Source organism: Vicugna pacos, chromosome 17, assembly GCF_048564905.1.
Source record: "Vicugna pacos chromosome 17, VicPac4, whole genome shotgun sequence".
NCBI lineage: Eukaryota > Metazoa > Chordata > Mammalia > Artiodactyla > Camelidae > Vicugna > Vicugna pacos.
Window position 1 is genome coordinate 20991143 of NC_133003.1, and position 21355 is coordinate 21012497.

General features: G+C 41.2%; 1 protein-coding gene across 5 annotated transcripts in view; it reads left to right on the forward strand.

The window, feature by feature from the left end:
- The window catches only part of FBXW12 (F-box and WD repeat domain containing 12), a 57133-nt gene that overhangs the window by 19540 nt on the left and 16238 nt on the right, over positions 1-21355 (forward strand). Inside the window, exons 1-11 of one of the 5 annotated variants that reach the window (XM_072941211.1) lie at positions 1034-1427; positions 3085-3258; positions 4985-5083; positions 9000-9143; positions 9251-9318; positions 10382-10553; positions 11556-11709; positions 17742-17833; positions 19325-19362; positions 19512-19672; positions 20421-20536. In XM_072941211.1, the coding sequence (XP_072797312.1) occupies positions 17810-17833; positions 19325-19362; positions 19512-19672; positions 20421-20536 (339 nt within the window). In that variant the 5' untranslated portion in view covers positions 1034-1427; positions 3085-3258; positions 4985-5083; ... (3 more) ...; positions 11556-11709; positions 17742-17809. Of the gene's footprint in view, positions 1-1033; positions 1428-3084; positions 3259-4984; positions 5084-8999; positions 9144-9250; positions 9319-10381; positions 10554-11555; positions 11710-17741; positions 17834-18462; positions 18777-19324; positions 19363-19511; positions 19673-20420; positions 20537-21355 lie in introns of those variants that run through there. The other 4 variants (XM_072941210.1, XM_031686609.2, XM_072941212.1 and 1 more) reach the window with 4 other exon arrangements.

Genomic DNA, 21355 nt, shown 5'->3' on the forward strand with positions numbered 1-21355 from the left:
CAACATCCAGTTCTGCAAGGATTGAGCCATTAACCGCTGCAGTTGCTGACCGATAGTGCACTCTGAGGAGTTCCGGGTGAGAAATAGGAGGAGGCCCTCTGTGCTTTGGGCAAGCAGACCCCTGAGAGAGATGTCTATCTTAGGAAGAATTTTAATGCACCCAGATTCTTCCATTTTCCCATACAGAGAAAAGCACTTAAAATTTATTAACTTGAGTTTGTGTGTATGTGTGTGAATGGAAGTAATCTATTAACAAGATGTATGCTTGACTGCATATATTTCCTAGCCAAAAATCATATATAAATTAATTTCTCCCCCTATCTCTTCAAAGCAGTTCCCTCAGAACTACTGAGAGGCTCTCTCCTAGGCAATAGTCCTCAGTAAGATCCTTGAATAAAACCTAAACTCACAACTCCTATATTGTGCATTTTTCTTTAAGTCGACAGAACTTTGAAGTTAGGAAGTGTAGACCCAACTCAGATCTCTTTCTTCCAACTCCAAATTCTATGTGCCTGTCTCATGAGTTCTTATTTCAGTTTCCTGAGGGTAGTGTGTACTATCTACAACACTCAGAAAGATAGCTGTTCTCGTGAAACCATTATGGAGGTATGTCATACCCAATTTTTGAATTCTGACATTTTTATCTGTATTGCAATTATTATATTCAGGACAGCTTCAGATATTTACACAATAGTGTAAGTTGCTATATCTGTGCATGTAGTTAATTATTTTATCAATGGTCAAAACTATGTATTCACTTTGTTGAAATATTTAGAATGTTTCTAAATTGACTCATAGAATCTTTTTTCAATTGAAGTATAGTCAGTTTACAGTATGATGTACAGCATAATGTTTCAGTCCTTCATATGCATACGTGTATTCATTTTCAAGTTCTTTTTCATTATAGATTACTACAAGATATTGAATACAGTTCCCTGTGCTTTACCAAAGAAACTTGTTTATCTATTTTATGTATAGTAGTTAAAATTTGCACATCTCAAACTCCCAATTTATCCCTTCCCACCCACTTTCCCCACAGGTAACCGTAAGTTTGTTTTCTATGTCCATGAGTTTGTTTGTTTTGTAGATAAGTTCATTAGTGTCTTCTTTTTAATTTTTTAAGATTCTAAGCATGAGTGTTATCATATGGTATTTTTCTTTCTCTTTCTGGGTTATTTCGCTTAGAATGATGATTTCCAGGTCCATCCATGTTGCTGCAAATGGCGTTATTTTTATGGCTGAGTAGTATTCCATTATATAAATATACCACAACTTCTTTACCCAGTCATCTGTCAATGGACATTTAGGTTGTTTCCATGTCTTGGCTATTGTAAATAGTGCTGCTGTGAACATTGGGGTACATGTGTCTTTTAGAATTATATTTTTCGATGGATATACACCCAGGAGTGGGAATGCTGGATCATACGGTAAGTCTACTTTTCATTTTTTAAGGAATTTCCATACTGTCTTCCATAATGGCTATACCACTTTACATTCCCCCCAGGCAGTGTAGGAGAGTTCCCTTTTCTCCATACCCTCTCCATCATTTATCATTCGTGGACTTTTGAATGATGGCTATTCTGACCCATGTGAGGTAATACCTCATTGTTGTTTTGATTTGCATTTCTCTAACAATTAGTGATGTTGAGCATCTTTTCATGTGCTTGTTGGCCATCTGTATGTCTTCTTTGGGGAGATGTCTATTTAGGTCTTCTGCCCATTTTTTGATTGGGTTGCTTTTTTTTTTAATATTTTGCCATCTTAATGTTAATATGTTATATCTTTCTCCATCCATTTACTTTTACTCCAAAGATGTCTTTTAATTAATCATAGTTGTATTGAATTCCCAATTCAATAATTCCAACATCCCTGCCATATCTGGCCATGGTTCTGATGTGTGCTCTGTCTCTTCAAATTGTGTTTTTTTCCTGTTAGTATGTCTTCTAATTTTTTCTTGATATTGGGTAAAAGAACTGCTATGAGTAGGCTATTAGTAAATTGAACTGTTTTCATAATTTCTTTTTCAAATTGTTCGTTATCAGTACAAAAACCCACAACTGATCTTTGTTTATTGATCTTGTACCCAACACCTTGATTTAAGACTTCCAGCTTCCAGAACTGTGAGACAAATTTCTGTTGTTTAAGCCACCCAGCTTGTGGCAATTTGTTATAGCAGCCCTAGGAAACTAATACAAGGGCACATCTGTGTAATCCAGGATATCCTTGTCTTAAGATCCTTAATTAATCACATGTACAAAAATTCTTTTTTTCCAAATAAGGTAACATTTAGAGGTTCCAGGGATTAGGACATGGTTACCTTTGTGTCTGGAGAAGGTGTGTGTGTGTTGGGGGGGAAATTAGCCTACTAAAGATGTTTTCATTTTCATTCAGTTTAATATAATTTTTAATTTCTTTTTATTTCTTCTTCAGCCCATCAGTTTTTCAGTTCTTCTTTAATCCATGTTCTTTTGGTTTCCAAATATTTGGGGACTTTGCAGATATATTTCTCTTATTAATTTCTGGTTTATATCCAATGTGGTCAGAAAACATGCTTTGTATGACTTGTGTACTTTTACATTGATTGAGAATCATTCTATACACCAGAGGATGGCCCATATTGCTAAGTGTTTCAGGTGCCCCTGAAAAGAATGTGTATTCTCCTGTTGATAGGTAGAGTGTTCTATAAATGTCAGTTAGCTCAAGTAGGTTGATAGTATTTTAACAGTTGCCTAAACTCAGCTGGTACCTGGCAGAGCAGGTAAACCATGCAAGTAACAGGTGACTCCCATTCCTTCTCCTTCTAGCATGTCCTTTCCTCTGTGCCTCCAGAACCCCATCCCAGAATCCCAAGCCTAAATTTCTATAATGATGAGTACTTCTTATCTGTACACTATTGCTTGGAGCATAAGTATTTACATATAACATGGGTTGAAATATATATCTATATCTACATTATCTACCTATATATACATATACATACATATATCTTTATACATAGAAATAATTAATAAATTGCTATTATACAAAAGTCACGAGATTCATATTATTTTGCAAAATTTATGGAAAATTTCATTTCTCTCACAGGAGACATAGCAAAGCCCAGAAATATGGATATGACCACTAATAAACACAAAAGGGCTAAAAGCTGGGAAACATGCATCCAGAAATACATTTGCATTCATCAGCCACCAACTTGGAACGTGAAACACGGACATATAGATCAAGGAGATAGAAGAAAGTGTGAAAAAAAAGACAAAGGTACACACAAGAATCACAATATTCTGGGTAGCCTTTGTCTTTGGAGAGAGGCTGAAGATGTGTCTAGGGCTGTGAATATATTTAACTTGCTGTTTGTGCCTGTAGAGAAAAAGCACCATGGAACTACTAGTCCAGACTAAGATCCCCAAGCACACCACATCAATGGAAGCATGCAGAAAGGCAAAGAGTGAGGAGGTGACAGGATTAACAACAGCACAGGAACAGTATCCAAAATAGTTCAGAGCGTTGTTTCTTATCTTCCTTGGGCCAGTCACTTTCAGAGGAACCACTATGTTTCCCAGAAGATGCACCCCCCAGCAAAGGAAATAGAAAGGCCTAATATACTTTAGGACTCTGACTTTGAGCTCAGCCCACTTGGATTTACTGTGAATGATTGTGATGGCCTGGAAAACACTCAGGAAGCAAGTGGAAGAGAGACAGATTTCCCAGGCCACCCTGTGAATACAAAACAAAAATTTACATCCATAGTCCTCCAGGAAATTGTTCCACCCAAAAGATACCATTGTCTGAGGGATTCCCTTGGAGAGAAGGACGAAACAGTTGGCTAAGAACACATGTTTGAATATATGGTCTGAGGGTCTTGCCCTGTTTCCTGTGTGGAAATTGAAAGTATAAATCAAAAGGAAGGAGGAATTCCCCAGAATTTCAACACCATTCTGGGACAGGAAGAAAATCCCCAATGTCAAGTCCCCAGAATCCATCTGTCAGTGGCTGCAAATGGCAATTTTATTCATATTCAGAGTTATCTTTAGAGAAAATCAAAGATTTATGTTAGTTACATTGCAAATGGAATAATGTTTATCCCAATTCCAGAAACTTTAAGAATAATACACTACTTAATACCCACATATTCTAGTCACACCAACTCTTGCCCACAGGGGAAAGTGTCATAAATCAATATTTACAATATATACTCATAAAAATTCTGAATTATTTTCTTATTTATATATTTTTTACATACACGCATACACACAATTACATACAAACATGTTCATATACTTAAATATAAAAATACATGCATGCCAGGAATTTTTACAGTGTTTTCAAATAAAATGATCATTTTACACACATTTTAATCATCTTTTTAGTGTCACATTTACTATGAAGATCCTACCTACTCATCTGGTACACTTCTTTTTTTTTTTAAATGGAGATACTGGGGATTGAACCCACAACTTCATGTGTGCTAAGCACACACTCTACCACTGAGCTATGCCCTCCCCAATCTGGTGTAGTTCTGTCTTTTTTTAATGGCTGTATAATATTTCATGACAGATATTAAAAAACTTATTCAGGTAGTCCCCTATTGATGTTTACTCAGAAAGTTTCCAATCGTTCTGCCAATACAGAAATTTTTATTACTGTCATCAATAATGGACACCTATATTTTGCTTACTATTTCCTAGGTACTCTTTTAAATGCTTTATGCATATGATCTCTTTTAATGATCAAAAAAAGTTAGGAATTAGGTGTGTTAGCCCTTGTCACTGATAAGGAAAATGAAATATTATCAGATGAAATAACTTGCCAGTATTCACCTATCTGATGACTAGCAGAGCTGGGAATTGAACTGGCTCTGAGTGTTTCTTTACCTTTTACACTTCACAGTCTCTCATATGATTAGCCTCGTTTTATGTTTAGTGAGTGTATAAGAACCTCGATGTCACAGCTATGCAGTGAGCTTATTCTTGTTCTTATGGCATAGATTCACAGGAGTGGGATGCTTCATCTGGGAACGGAAGCAGAGAGAGAAGGAAGACAGGGAGAAAAACAAGGGAAGGGGATAATGATAACGGTTTTCCAGGTAGGTTGAAACAGATTCGAATTCCACCAACAAGGTAAGAGCATACCAGTCTCCTTAACTCCCACCAGCGTTAGTAACTTCATTTCCCCCCAGTATGATGAGTAGAAACTGATATTGCACTGTGACTTTAATTTGAGTTTCTTTGCTCAAGTGAATTTCCCTGTTTTTCTTAAGGTTGAATCTTTTGGGTTATTCTTTATGAATTGAATATCCCCATCCTTTCCCCATTTTTCCCTTAGTCTTTCCTCAAAATTTTATAAGCTATTATCACCGTCTACCTAGTCAAATTTTGTAATCTGCAGAGCACATTCTTACTAGATTGATTATTTATGTATTATTTGTGTGCATTAATTTTGTTTATGGAATATATTATATGCATATTTTTACTTTGTATTTAATCAAATAATTTCATTAATTATTACATAGTTTCTGCTTTCTCATCTTGTTTGATATAGTTGTCCCTGCCCCTGAATTTTAGGTGCAGTTGTGTAGATATTTTTTGAAAAATTATATTGCTTTATATTTTTTGTTTGTTTTTTGAGGGGGAGGTATTAAGGTTTATTTATTTATTTATATTTAGAGGAGGTACTGGAGATTGAACCCAGGACCTCATGCATGCTAAGCATGTGCTCTAACCACTGAGCTATACCCTCCCCTCTATATTTTTAATTTAAATCTTTAAGCTATCTGGATATTTCTAATTCAAATATTTTTATTTAAATATTTAAGCTCAGTTTTAATATGGTTTAAGGGGACTATTTTTTAATATTTACATACACAGAAAGTTATGAAGAAGCTATCAAATTAAACATTTTACTATAAACTATAAATACTGTATTCTTATATATCAGTTTCTTATAAATATAGGGAGATACTTCTTTAGTCTTTATCTTGTTAACTATTCTATTTCTTCTAACTTTTCATTTATTTTTATTCATTTCTTCATTAATGGAGGAACTGGAGATTGAACCCAGGACCTCATGCATGCTAAGTGCTCTGCCACTAAGCTGTACCCTCCCCATTTCTTCTATTGTTGTTTTTTTCACTTATTTTATATACTCAAGATTTACAATATAACCCATTTCACTATTAAATAATCATGAGAGATTAAAACAGATGTTCAGAGATTATATTCAATTAAATATTAAAAGTATAATAACCCAGAGCTAGGCTATGTTTATTCAGAAACTACATAGATCTTGTGATAATAGGATGATAAAAGAAATGAGTAACTTACCTTTTGGGCAGAAACAAATTGTAAATGGCAATCAACACTGCAATTTTAAAAAAATATTTTTCCCATCTATCCTATATGAGGAGAGAAAAGAGAGAGGAAAGAACAATAAAAGAAACCAAGTAAAATTTACTTACATAAATCTACTTATGAGTGATATTTGTTTGTCTTTCAAAGCAAGATTAAATGCAAATGCTTAGAACTAATACAGTCCAATAAAAACATGAATAAAAGGTAAATATAAAGAAATGACTAGATCTTAAACCCACAAATAGCTTTAACAGTTTTGAAAATGAATTATAAATTTCTAGCAATTAGGGCAGCATGTTTTTGTTGCAGGAACAAGAAAACAAATCAATAAAACAAAGGTGAGAGTCCAATAATGGGAGTTGTCTCTTCTAAGAAAAGAAAGCAATTAGACTGCTTTGGACAGGAGCTGACTTGTTTGGTCTCCTGTGGGGGACGATGTGTCCAATGAAGCACACGTTAGTCAGCTGTAGGGAGATGCCCAGGAGGCTGTGCACCTGGGCCAGACAGCAGATGAGGAAGCGCTGGACCACAGCCAAGAGGATGGAAAAGCTGAATCACAGCAGACTTCAAACACTTCTGGGAAGAAGGGGGACTTGAGTAACATCCAAGCAAAGCACAGAAAACACATATCCAGAAGTGTAAAAAAAAAAAAAACATAAGTAACTATATATGGGATAATTTAGTAAACCAAGCATTCAAAGTAGACCAGTTCTCAGGTCAGTCACAAGATAGCCTCTCCTTTCAGACGTCATTCCATAACAAGTGATTTGTTACCATTAAATATTTCTCCCATCACCAGTTACCCAACTCGGTTATTCACTTCTGTTCAACAATCAGCTCATTAATACCATCTGTACCATGAAGGAAATGACGAAGAAATAGAAATGTGAGGATAAAAAAAATAGTAGGGGGAGCAAAAATATGTGTAGGGGCAGAAATAACAACAAAAAACTATCAAAGGAGACCATTTAAATCTCTGATAATTCCAAACTTACATCAAGATGTGTCCAACTATATACTGAAGAAAAGAAAATGGGAGGCTTCTCACTCCTCACAAGCACTTTGGATAAGAGACACACTTACTATCTCCTGAATTGTTTCAGGCTCTGAAACAGAGAAACAAACAAATCTCTGAGCAAATGCCATCAGAATATGGGAGCACAAAGATTTTATTCCTTTCAATATAAACAGAAAAATTATAATGTTGTTCCCAGTATTTGTCTGTAAAAAGAAACACTTTATAGAAGACGACACAGGAAAATTTAGAATTCTCAAACTACTTCTAAATTCACCTTTAATTAGAGTCAGTGTTGAACAGCAAATGGGTCTCCTTAGAGATTACCCCAATGAAATCTAAGCAGTTAGGGACAGAAGGATTCAGAATATCTGAACCTCTCCCTAAGTCTAACCCATCCTGCAGAACATTGTGTTCTAAGTTCTCAGAAAGTGTTAAGACACAGAATGCCTAAATGTGTGTGTTTATTGAAAGAAATGAACTCAGTCCCAAAGCACACATTTAATGGAGTATTTAACATGATGAGAGATTCTGAATTAGAAAATCATTGAAGTTTGGGGTGTAGAACACAAAGGCATGGAGTTAAGAAGCCTAGATGTTGTCGTGTGATAGAAAGATAGTATATTTTAAGATATCTGAAGACAAGTAGAGGGCTGGGGAGGAGAGAAAGAAAGGGAGTAAGCAAATGGATAGTTAGAGCCACATGAACTGCTAATAAAACAGAGTCAGAATATTATGAAGTCTTGTTTTCTTGTAAAAGAGAGGTATTTGATTATACATTTCTATTAAAGAATGTTTTCCCCAATGAATCAATGCTTGACTAACACTAGTTGAAAAACTAAATAATGAATAATGATAAATGAAAGTAATAATATCTAAAAAAGTGAAGGGAAGTCTGTAGCGGGATCTGTACTAGAGGGAGAAACCAGGGTAGCAGCACTCGAACGAAAGAAGAAAAATAAACAAGCAGCAAAAACGTAGACAGAAGCAGAAAAATTGAAGACAAACAAAACCAAGAGTCATCATTAAATGAGAGATGACTCACCTTATAAGCTGAATTTCCAAAGGACCTGGTTTGGTAAAATATGCTCCAGGGGAAATGACCTGTGTGTGTCTATTACGTAAAATGTCTGTTTGTCTAAAACAATGAGTCATTGAGCGCAGATGTTGAGCGCTGAGGTGTTAGTAGGTTAGAGAGAAAGCACGACGCAGTATAAATACACCAGCCCAGATGGGGCCTGGTTGAAGTTATTGTCGTCCATACGGCCTCTGGATTCAATTAAAAATTGAGGAGACATTCTCCCCCCTAATCTATCTATATACATTGTCATTTGTCACACAAACTTCGACACATTTCTTGTGCAGGCAGTGCATGCTGGCCACTCTGCCACGACACTGTATGTTTCAGTATCTTAGATTCCCTTAGAGCTTAGGGAAGGTGACAGGGTCACATTTTAGATGTGTGATGGGTAAGGATGAGCATAAAAGGTCAAAGAGGAGGAGGAAAACCCTCCACTTCATAGGCTTTGTGAAAACATTGGCAACAGCTCTGATATTATCAGCAAGTGTTCCATCTGCTTTCTTCTTGAAGCGTTTCCTAACCAGTATTATATGTTCAACATGCTCATATTTAACAGTGACTGATCCTGTCTCAGGCCAATAAATACTTAACCAAAGAGGATACAAATAGTGCTGCAAGCCTGAATTCACAGGCACCCGAGTGGATCTTGTTCTCATTTAAAAAAATACATTGACTCATCCAGCCAAAGCCCAGAGGGAAGGTAGGCATACTAACATATATGAAGTATTATCCATGTGATAATGACTTTGTCTCACCTGAACTATTTAAATATCTTGAGATGTGTTTGTTATAACCTTTACTTTGCAGATGGAAATCATAAGAGTAAATACTTTTATCAGAAAGAAGAGGTGGATAAATTCAAACCAGAAGACAAAGTAAGTGGTATCTTTGGCTGCCCAAGGAGAAGGGCCTAGGTTAGGTCTTCGTAATTCTCAGGAAACAATTAGTCCCCCTCATTGGAGAGCCCAGTCAGCATCTCTTTTCTAATGGTAAGAGAATTCTCACCTAACAGATGGCTGCTGCCAGGACACTGGCTCAGGGTGACAGTCTGTGTGTGTGTGTGGTGAGGAGCAGCCGCACTCTGGGTTATAACCCTGGGAACCTTGGACCTCATCTCCTTCCAGAGGTGTGATTATCATGTCATCTGCAGCAGGGATGACAGTTGCTGCAAAGGGACATCATGCTAAGTCTCAGAAAAAGACCTGTTTAATTATCGTAAACAATTACTGGTGATAATGAAAATGTCCAAAGAGACTGTCAGAATTAACTAGAAGAGAAACTTCCCAGTGATTTCCAGAGTGATGGGAGGCAGATATCCTCAGTAAATGAGCATTGAGAATCTAATTCCATTTTCCAGATAGACTGACGTTCCCTTGAGGGATTAATTTCCCTGGGTGGTAATTCTATACGCTTCCTCACAAATCTTAGGTACCCAGGCATCTGTGATATAAACAGTGAGATAGAAACAAACAAAAAAATTAGTGCGTCAGATAGGGCTGCCAAGGAAACAGAAATAAATAAGGACCAATTTTTTCCTACCAGTATCATTTTCACACGGAGGTAATGTTTTATTATGTCCAAAACTATTGAGAGAAAATTAATATAATTATATAGAAGTTGCTCTTGAATTAAGCACAAAGGAAGTTTTGGGGAAATGGGTGCTACAACAGCCTCAGTGGAACTGTGGTTTTGAAAAATCTAGGAGAGGGGTGGATATAACTCAGTGACAGAGCACAGGCTCAGTATGCACAAGGTCCTGGGTTCCATCCCCAGTATCACCATTAAGAAACAAATAAAAATAAATAAAACAGAAATAAAAATCTAGGGGTAAAGGCAAACATTGCTGTATTGGCAACCCTGTTAAATATTTCAGAAGTGAAAAGAGAGAGCGTTTTAGTGTTTATCCTACCCTCAAATAGTCCACATTTGTGTTACCAGATCATCCAGAGAACCTTCTATATCCTATTCATGACATCCAGTTGGCGTGATGTCATCAGTATAGCGGGATGTCAGAATGATCAAAATCCCTTTGGGTTACATTGTGACCTAGAACAGAAGAGTTGTCCTAGCCCTGTGGAAAGAGTCGAAAGTGAACTGCTTTCTTATCCAGGTAGGTGAAAATTGCTTTAGGTCATTTTTCCTGATACAGATGAAAAACAACACACTCTTCAGATAAATAGCCACATGGCACTCGCCAGAGTCGGGTCACCCAGGTCCCCATTCAAGCAATGGCCCCTGTGAACTGGTTCAAATATCAGAATTTTGTGAGGGCTCACAATTTTCCGCTTAGTCATTGACTTGAGTCTTCGGCAGTCCTACTCTGTGTCATTTCGTTTGTAGAAGAACAGTCCCATCACAGGCTGCCCATCTAATCTCACACCGATGAACAAGGCCTGCTTGCCACTGACAAATCCTTGTGATCACTTGACAGGTCTCCAGGTTGCAAAGTCAGACTTGTTTCCCCTTACAGCTATTCTACCCCTCTTGCTTCTGACAGTGAAGTGTTAGCACCTGGCTCCTGTCAGTGGAATTCTGTCCTCCCCACTGGCACTAGGAAGCCCATTTCTTGGTGGCTCTCCTGCCCTCACTGCGACCTTCAGAGGACAGAATCCCACTGCTGAGCTTCTCAAGAAACGCTGGCGCCTGCCTCCCTGGTGCATTCCTTGTTGCATTTGCAAGATGAGTGACCACTGGGCCCTCTCCAGGACCCTTAATGGCTGGGTGATGGTAATCTATCATCAACCCAGAACCATCCCAGTGGGTTCTCCGGGATCACAGAATAATTCAATTCTCACACGCCCCTTTGCCGATATCCTGACCCTCAGTGATTGCCGAGGCAGTCCCAGCATCTCCACATTATTTACTGCGGCATCGTCACATCAGATCTTTAGAAACCCCTGTTAGCGGGGTGGTGGGCCAACGGCATGAGTCTTCCCAGGATGTCGAATCCTGAGTCATCACAAGTGCCTTCATCTCAGTAAGCACTTGCATACCCAGCCTGATACTCCACTGCAGGCGAAAACCCTCACGACCCTCTTCTGCACCCATTCCTGGTAATACAAATTAGACACTTCATGCAGCTCAGTTGGTAAATCAGCCATTTCCTCACCAGGGCTCGGCTGAGACCTAACCTGGCGACTGGTCTGGAGCCTTGAGGAGGGTCGTACATGGGATTTGAGGTTGCAGATATCATCCTGGGAGGCAGCCACCTCAGGAGGCCTTTGTGTGGCCACAAGGTAACAGGAGCCTGCACTCTTCTAGCAAAGGTGAGAGAACCACTTTTATAGTAAACTTGGGGGATTTCTAGGGGAACCCAGGGGCTCAGGAGTCTCAGGGAAAACCTCATACACACTCCTCACCTTGGTGTCAGGTCCTTCTCCTTCAGCTTTAAGGGTCTAATTTAGCAGAGAAGACCTGTAAGTTCTGTGCGTTCCACATCATTTTAACTCCACTGCCTTTATCATTAAACCCTGGCCTAAAATTTAGCCCAGTTTGCCTTCTTGCTACAGGAGATGAGGGTCTGTTTAAAATGCTGCATGGCAAGATTTCTGGCTTTCACAGTGTTTCCTTAGGTTATGGATGGCCAAACACGCAATTCCAAAATGCTTTCAATCACTCTTTCCCCCATGCAGTTCAAATGCTGAACTAATACATAAACCAGTGCTTCCCTTTCCGTCCGTACCTCATCCCAGTCCACCACATGCCTTTCCAGTGCTCCCTGTGTGGCACTTAACACCCACAAAACAGTCCTCATGATTCTGGGCATCTTCGCTCATGTGGCCTGAGAGTTGCTGATTTTCTTTCACCAGGATGGTGGAGCCAACTAAAGTAACCAAAACTTCTAATATGGAGAGAAATGATAGGTTTTCCTAAATTACTTTCTATACAAGAGAAAGTATATCAATCATAAAGTAGAATTACAGTTTTTAAAAGACTGATCTTTTTAAAAAGCCCTTAGAAAAATCATAGTTACCTTCAAAAGACAATTTAAGTACCTGTTCTGCTAAGGATGGACAAAAATTTCCACCAGAAAAAGAATGAAATTAAATTGCAACAGGTGAGTAGACGCTACATGGAGGAATGTGGCAAAATCATCTTCCCCTTCCGTACTAGAGGTATCAGTGCCCTTTGCATCTAGCTGGAGTCTGAGTACCCATCACCCATGGACTGCTGCCCACACCAAGTCCTGTGTGTGACTGCTGTCAGGAAAAGTCACAAAGCTGGACCTGACTCAGGGAGCAGAGAAACAGTCCTCAACCTGATGGGAGGACCTAGAAGTCTCATTGTAAAGGAGCACCCTGACAAGGAGGCTCAGATAACTGTAACCCATTTTTGCAGTCTGCTCCAAGTCTAGATGTTTTGCCCTCCCTAGAAACAACTACCACTGAACATTCAAATGTTTATCAATTGTCTATAATTAGACACTTCCGTAATTTGCATACTTCCCCCTAGAACAGCAAAAGTCTATTGAATGTGTAAAGTTGTTTAGTAACTGGTGAGGGTCACTTGAGAAAGCCTCCTGGAAGCCTCATCTTGAATTCCTCGGGTTCATCAAATGTTTAACTGAAAAATGTTGATTTGTCCAGAAAAAGGCAAGAGACAGGTTGGGATCGTGCAGCAATACATATTATATATTTTGGGATATTTTGTCATGTCCTCTTGAACAAAAATATCTAATTCTATTTTTCCTAGGGCAGGAAAATATAAAACACAACTAAACCTCTTCCAACACCTAAGTGAGATCCCTGATTGTTACTTCATTCTTCATTTATGTCCGATGTGACTCACGTTTGTCTTGTCCTTTGGAATGTTGCTCCTGGGACAAACGAGTGTATTTAAAACATGGCTAAAATTCACAAGCACCCTCAAGAGAAGTCATTTTTTCCTACCTTTGCTGGTGTCAAGGAAATATAATTTTAAAATATTCCAACCCAGGAAACCTCTCTATAAAGGTTGAAGAAAAAGAAAATTTTATTATTGAATAAGCAATAAACTAGAACGTGATGTACATCACTGGTCATCCACTAAGAGGTTGCCAAGACAGAAAGAAATCTCATTCTTTTATTTTTATTTTTTAGAAGGGGACTGGTTATTAGGTTTATTTATTTATTTTTTTAATGGAGGTACTGGGGAGTAAGTCCAGGATCTCGTTCATGCTAAGCACACACTCTACCCCTGAGCTGTATCCTGCCCCCCACAATCTCACTCTTTTACAGTGGCTAAGCAGATACAACCCATTACATACATGTTCTCCAGATACACAGTAACTAGTCATCAAACAATAGTCCTCAGACAATGACTCGTCCTCAAGCAGGACTTGACAGCAGCTTTACTGCAGATAGTTCATCCTAAATTCACCTGTAATTGGGGTGGCCATCTATATTAGTTTATTGATTTTATATGAAGGAAAAACAGACTTCTCCTGTCTTTAGGACAGGAGATAGTTTTGCAACTGCAAGCCAGGTCCCTGCCAAAGGTAGGTGCCTGCCCTCCCCCAGAAATTGGGAGAAAAGGGTGCTGTCTTCCCTTGATGCTTACATTTCAAAAAGATGACTCCCAGGTCCCTGCGAAGGGCATTCCTGGATCATAATGCTGGCAAGAGGTTTATTTTGCTTCTAAAAAGATGTATCTGCATCTGGAAGAGGCAGAGAATGAACTTACCATTACAAAATTTCTTAAGTAAAATGCTCTAAGATAAGGGAAGGGAAGGAAATTTCTCCTGTACTTCCAACGGAGAAAATTAAGCCTCATTTTTCCTTTGTATTTGCCCAGACCTCAAGCAGGAGATCTTCTTTGTTGGCTGTGGTTATCAGTAACCATGGCATTCAGAGTACTTCCAAATCTCCTCAGGTTAGAAAGGACTCGCCCATTCCTTCACTCATCAGATTATAATTAAATCCTAGGTTTCCAGAAACAAGCCTGGACTATGATGATTCAGAAGTGAGTCAGAAAGACAGATTCCTTTCATCAAAGAAATTACTTTCCATAGAGGGAGGCAGACAAATAAGTGAATTTACTTGATACTTTATTTACAGTATAATTATAGGTGCTGTGAAGGGTAAGTGAAGATAAATAAAATAGCATAAAAGGCCAAGCTTGATGGGAAGTCTTATTTTAGAAAAAAACTTTATGTGGGGCTAGTATTTGGCTGAGGTGTGAAGGAAGTGATGGGAACTACAAAAGTAGATGAGGGTCATAAGCAAAAAGAAATGGAGAAAAACTGAGTTTTGGCCTAAGCAAAAATGAACGTAAATGACATTTACTTTGTGTGAGAGAGAACACAGGGAAAATGTACATTTGTGGGACCAGAAAGAATTGTTTTTCGACATGTGAAGTCTAAAAGATAAGTGTTAGGAAGATAGCCTGTTACATTGTTTCAAAGTCCCATTAAGTGCCAGAGAAGGATATTATAAACATTGGAGTCTTTCGTATATAGACATCATTTATACCAGGCATCCAGACATCCTTTTCTGGCTAATCATTTACACCAGGCATCCAGACATCCTTTTCTGGCTACGACAGAGTGGTTTGTGGAAGACCCATGCTCCCACGATAAACAGATTAAAAGGGAAATAAGATTTTTTAGATGAATCTGTATGACATCATCAGAGAGCTGCCTCAGCAACTAGGATCTGAGTGGGTAGAGGCCGAAGGGATGTGACCCGGAATAGGGGATCTGATTTTTGCCTGTTGGCTTTGGGCTATTCATAGCACAAGGGAGCCTGAAAATCCAGGCACAAGGAGGTCTGGGCAGAGCTGCTGCTGAGAGAGAGAAGTGAGCAAAATGAAGTGGCAAAGTTGAAATTTGTGGATGGCAAGGAAGCCAGGCTGTGGGTGGCCAATATTTCAGGGAAAAGAGGCAGAAGGACCAGACCCCAACAGAGGACTTCGTCTCTCCGTCTCCTCGAGGCATTTGCCAAATTCTTGGACTGCATTGAGTAGGGGACTAAGAAATTGGGCAGAAAGCTTCTAAAATAGCCCACAGTCTCACAGGGCTAAGGAGGAAAATATCAAATGAATACCTTAGAAAGTAGAGGGACCTTAAGTAAACACACTACACTTTTGGTTGGGGCACCTTGAGGGGCACACCAGAAGTCACATCTGGTGACTTGTCTTATCACCTTGCTATCTACCTGCCCAGCCTGAACACCTTGCTCGGTCTGGGGACCTCACTGTGGCCCCAGTGCTCACAAGTGTTGGAAGCTGCAGATCTATTCTGCCCACTACTGTGACTCTTAGCCCTGACCTCCACTTCCCACTCCCAGTATTCCTGCTCGGTCCTGGCAGCAATGTGTCTCACCAGGATCACTGCAGGGCTCACCCACCCCTCTGGCCTCATGATTCCACTTACTGTTCAGGATGCCCATGATGACCCTGGGCAGTGCAGCTCTCAAGACCTCCTGTCCAGACTTTTCTCACATTCCACATTTCCAAGTGCCCCCACTGCTGCCCCCGTGCCTGGCTTTCACCTTGTCCCAACTGGCTTCCCAGGCCTTAGAAGACCCATGACCATCCTGTAAATGAGATGCACTATGGGAGATTGCTTTCATCCATGTCAGGGAGAGTGCAGGATGGAGAGGACCCTGGAGTGGCTGGGGGTTGGCAAGACAGAGTGTGAGGACCAAGTCACATTCCCAGAGGTGGGGTTTAGGGATGGGAGGGAGGGGAGTAGTGGCACTCCTGCCCTGGGTTTGCTGACCTCTGAAGCTGCCATCTGTTACAAAATAGCTCAGATTCCTCCCACTGACGAGGAGGCCCCCAAGCTGCGTGGGCTCCCCAGGACACAGCTGGGTAGGGGCGGGGCACCCAGCAGTTGCTGGGCCTTCATGCCTCCCTGACACACACAGACGGCCCTACGGGTTGGCAAGTAGGTGGCCTGGCACTGCTCACCATGCCAATGTTCACCCACTGTCTTTTTCTCCTTCCGTGGGCTTCCCTGAGCATCATCAGTGGCATTGTCACTGGCAAAGCCCATTAGCAATTCCCAGGGAATAAGAATAGCATCTGGGTAATAAAGTCTAACTGTTTTTGTGTGTGCTTAGTCTAGTACCAGTTGCTCATAGGGTGCTTCTGTGGGGCGTAAAACATGAATTGCAAATCTTAGCTGCCATCTTCAAGCTCGCCCTCTGCCCTGCCCCAGATCTTCCGAGAAAGGAGTGTTGCATGCGTCTGGTGCCCTGGTTTTTGTATCTGCTGCTCAGAGAACAAATCCCTTGGTAGCCTGGCTCTGGTGGGCTTGTGTTCACAGGCTCCACAGAAGAGAACAAAGAAACAGTTGTTAACTAGCTATCACCCCAGGGCTCAGCACAGAGGGAGCAGATAGAAATGCCCATCTCCCAGTCTTCCCCTGGAAGAGATTGGTTTGCATACCTATAAAAGCTGCTGCCTGAGGGTCTGGCTTCCAATCAGCCTGAATCCGGGTGCCAACTGAGATCCTCCCCTTTGGGATGCTGACAGGTCTTGCCACATCTTTAACTACTGGGAGCCACTAAGAATAAAGTAGGCTGCTTGGACCATCACAAAAGTTTCAGAGACAACCAAGAGCTAGGGCAGGGTTGAACGATAAGTTTCATCTACAGGAAGCTACTCCTTCAGGACAGGGAGAGGTGGCTGTGTTACCTACTTCACAGAAACCAACACAGAGTCAAGCAAGAGGAAACAGAAGACTATATTCCAGACTAAAGACTGAGAGAAAACCTCCGAAAAAGACAATGAAACAGAGATAACTGATTTACCTGATAAAGAGTTCAAAATAAGAGTCATAAAGATGCTTACAGAGCTACGAAGAAAAGTGAAAGAGAGAGTGAGATCCCAAGATACAATCAGTTTGAAATCACCATTCCCACCTTACAGAGAGTAAGAACATGCAGCGACCTGAAAACCAGTTCTAACATTCGATGTCCTGGACTCTTCGAGCTGGAAGGAGGCTTATCACCAAGTTTCAGTCCCATCTGTTATTTGTCTAGATATCTTCGAATAAAAGTTTGGGATGTATATCAGAATCTAACAGATTCTAATGTGAACTTCTTGTTCATATTAAAAGTGGTGAATAGTCAGGATCTTGTTCATTCACTTCAAGTAGGTAAACCAAAAAGCAGCGACTGATTTAAAATTATTATTAACATTATTAATCTTAATACAATTAAATTTTTATTTTAATTTTACAACTAGTAAAATGGCATAGTTCAGGGAAACATGAACTCAGGGAAAGACTTATGAAGGACTAGAATTGTTGATAGAAAAGCTACCATAAGACCCTATCTCGCTTTAAACCAGAACTTTTTTTTCTTTATCACAGGTTCTTTCTAGTTAAATCACATTCTCTTCAAACAAGTTTCCTATGAACCTAATTCAGTGGAAGGAAAAATGTGGTCTTCCCATTGTTGTCAGGTTTGTATTTTATAGGCCTATCAATCTGAAAAATTTTCCGTTCCAAATTCTGAGAAAGAGGACACTTAATTGTCCCTGAAATGCCCAATCTGGCTTTGGATGAGGGAGTGGATAAGGTTCTAGGAAAACATGGTGGTTCTGAGAACTACAACTGCGGGTCAGGCTGGAGGTGGCAGTGTAAGGAAAGGGTCATCACCATTGAGCCTCACACAGGGACTGCTGTAGAAAGTACTGGAATCAGTTGTCAAGTTCTCAGGAGAAAAGTGTCGGGTCACAAAGGAAAGGCAGGACTGCAAGCCTTCTCAGAGGAGGCCTGCACCCTCCGCAGGGGTCTCTGTGGAGGAGCGTCTTTGATCTGTACTTTCTCCTTCCCCTGGAAAGTGACCACACAAAGGTGGAATCCCAGGGGCTACATTGGTGCTGGGAGAGAGGCCCTGCTGGCCAGATTCAGTGTCCCAAAATAGATCCATAAATGCGGCAAGCAGAATCCCTACCCCGCTGATTTGGAGTGTAAAGTGTCACGTAGGGAGTGAGTTTGACGAATGTGGGTGTGTTAGTTGAAATTTCCTAGAGATCCTGACAAGTTCATCAGCAACTAGAGCTGCCCTGGGTCCGGCCCTTTCAGCTCACAGTGCAGAAAGAAGGCGTTGACACTTAACAAACCAGTGTGCGGAGGGACGCCCTCCGCTGTGTGGACCCCGCGAGAGAGGCCGCAGTGGCGGCAGCCCTCGAGTTTGCACCACCTGCAGCCTATTTTTATCAGGGCCAGATGGACTGCAGACTTAGGCCAATCCTTTAAATTCAGAGCAACAGGTAGAGCAGAGGGCAGGCTGGCTGTGGGCGGGGCGTGTAAATGGAGGGCCGGTTGCCTGACGAGGTGTTGTTCAGAATCTTCTCCTTCCTGGACGCGTCCAGCTTGCTGCACGTCGCCCAAGTGAACAAGGTAAGTGCTTCCGCTTCCGCCGCGCTGTCTGAATGGACCGGCCTTGCCTCACACCCGTCCACGTCAGTCCTCGTGCAAGACCCCTCTCACCTCTCCCGCTGCCCAGAATCTTGGCTACTCGAGCATCACACCCGCACAGCCTTTCCTCATTCCTTAAATTTACCTTATTCAGACCCACCTTTTCAGGTCTGAAATGCCCGTGGCCCCGGGACTCAGTCGCTTCTCTTAGCGAGTTGGAGCCCCAGTCTGTAAAGCAGCAGAGTGCCGCGCTCAGTGTGCGGCGTTTAGCGTCCTTCGGTCCGAGGGCCTCACGTGTTAGTAAACGCAAATCAAGCCCGGGGAAATCCGCTTTCCTGCCGCTGAACTCTCGCGGGAATCCCGAGGGCTGTATGCGCGGTGGTAGCCGCTGCGGCTCCCCGTGCAGGGAGGGCTCGCCGGCTGGGATGGCGGGGCCGCCTCGCCGCGTGGGCCTTGCTCCCGGAACGACACGGGAGGAGCCGACGTTCCGGTACCAGCCGCCTGCTCGTCTCTTCCTTTCTCTCCCGTAGTACTGGAACAAGGTTGCCGAGAGTGAGCCGCTGTGGAGGTGAGCAAGGGAAGGGGCTGTGGGCGGCGGCGAGGCGGGAGGCCGTGGGGCTGCGGCCTGGGCCCGGGCCCGGGGCTCCCGTGCAGCAGCGGCGCCGAGGGGGCGAACTGAGCGCGGGCAGCCCGATGGGACTGGGACTCTCTTTCCAGAAACCTGTGTCGAAGGAAATGGAGCTTCTGCACCTTCTCCCATCGGTGCCCCGGAGCACAGACGTGGAAGCAGTACTTCCTCAAACAAACGAGGCAGGAGCGTTGGATGGCGTCCGCAAAGCCCGAGAACTTTGTCTACAAGGCAGCAGTTGGCAACCTCGGTACGGAGAAGGTACCTGAGAGCAACATGATCAGTTTGTTTTAAGAAATCCACTATTGGTGTTTTCTGTGTTCTCAGGCAGTGAAGAGAAAGAATTAAAACTTAATGGGGGTGGGGGGCGTACAGATCAGTGGTAGAGTGCATGCTTAGGATGCACAAGGTCTTGGGTTCAGTGCCCAGTACCTCCATTAAAACAACAACAAACTAATTACCTCCCCACCCCCACCCAAATTTTTTTTTAAACAACAACAAAACTTAATAGGATGGGATTGCTCTGTTGGCTTCCTCCCTTGTACCCTGTGATCCCTGCTGTGTGCAGAAACTGGAATGATCTGTTCATAACATAAAATAAGGCCTGTTACTCCTTTTTTTCAAAACCTCAGACCTCCTAGAATAAACATTTTGAACAAAAAAGAAATGTTTCAATAACAGAAGCACTGTATTCCTGGTACCTCTTTTAAAATGTGGAACAGTTCTCTGATGAAGAGATTTTTTAATCCCCATTTTGTATCTGTGAAAACTGAGGTTAAAAAAAAAAAGTTGGCCAGTATCTCCCAAATGGCCAGTCTGCAACGGGAACCCATGTTTGCATGACTCTGAAGCCCAATTTCTAGCCTCTTCTCTGTGTTACCCAAGCCCTCCCAAGACAGTGAAGGAAAAATCTAAATTATTTTATCTGAATTCTCTTTATTCGAGTGCATCATCCCTCAGCTATCTGGTGGCCAAGTATTGTCTGTATTTTTTCCTAGGAATCTTGGGACCCATGGCTTATCTCTCAGGAAGTGGTCCCACGATGGATGAAGAGAAGTCCATCATTTGTACCGTGTCTTCAAAGCGTATGCTTTTTGCCTGGGATGTGCGGGAGGTAAGTCCAGCCAATAAGGAGCACGGTTAATGCTTATCTGTGTGTATCCTGTAAAGCACAAGAAACAGGTACTGGGAGAAAAAAGATACTCAGAATTGGTAATAGAAACAGGATTTCAAATCAGGTCTTCTAATTGGTAGCCTTTTCATTTAGACTATAGACATACAGAGAATTCACTTTTTAATATGTATCTCTATATATAAACTTAGGCAAGACATTTTCTATTGAATGTGAAATGACTTTGTGAAATAAAAAATCTTTTGTTCCTGAGCATCTTCATTACCTATTCTACTGCTTCTGTCAACTACTGGCATTTGTTATACTAGCTTTTTCAGAAAGTGGTCTCCAACTTTGATCACTTCCAAGGGGCACAAAGGTCTTCCATCAAGACCAGCAAATGTAGTGCAAGAAGCACTGAATATGGAGTTGGAAGACTCCAGAGTAGGTCCCAAACTGTTGTATTTTCTTGGCTTTCCTAGTTGGGATTTCTCTCACCTCCCCATAAAAATTAGATAATGATTTTCTACCACAGAATGTTCTAAAGTATGATAAATACTCTTATGAAAATAAGGGGTGACAGGAAAATGATGAGATAAATGTCTAGTAGAGTACTGTTAAACTTATACAATGTTACATGTCAATTACATCTCAATAAAACTTGGGAAAAAAGAAATTAGAAGGGTACTCTCTTGGATAACTTTCTCTAGAGGAAATCAGCCACCATATCCCTGAGAACATCAGTGGACAGGTCCACATGACAAAGAACTCAGATCTCCTGCCAACAGCCAACACTAACTTGCAGTCATATGAGTGAACCAT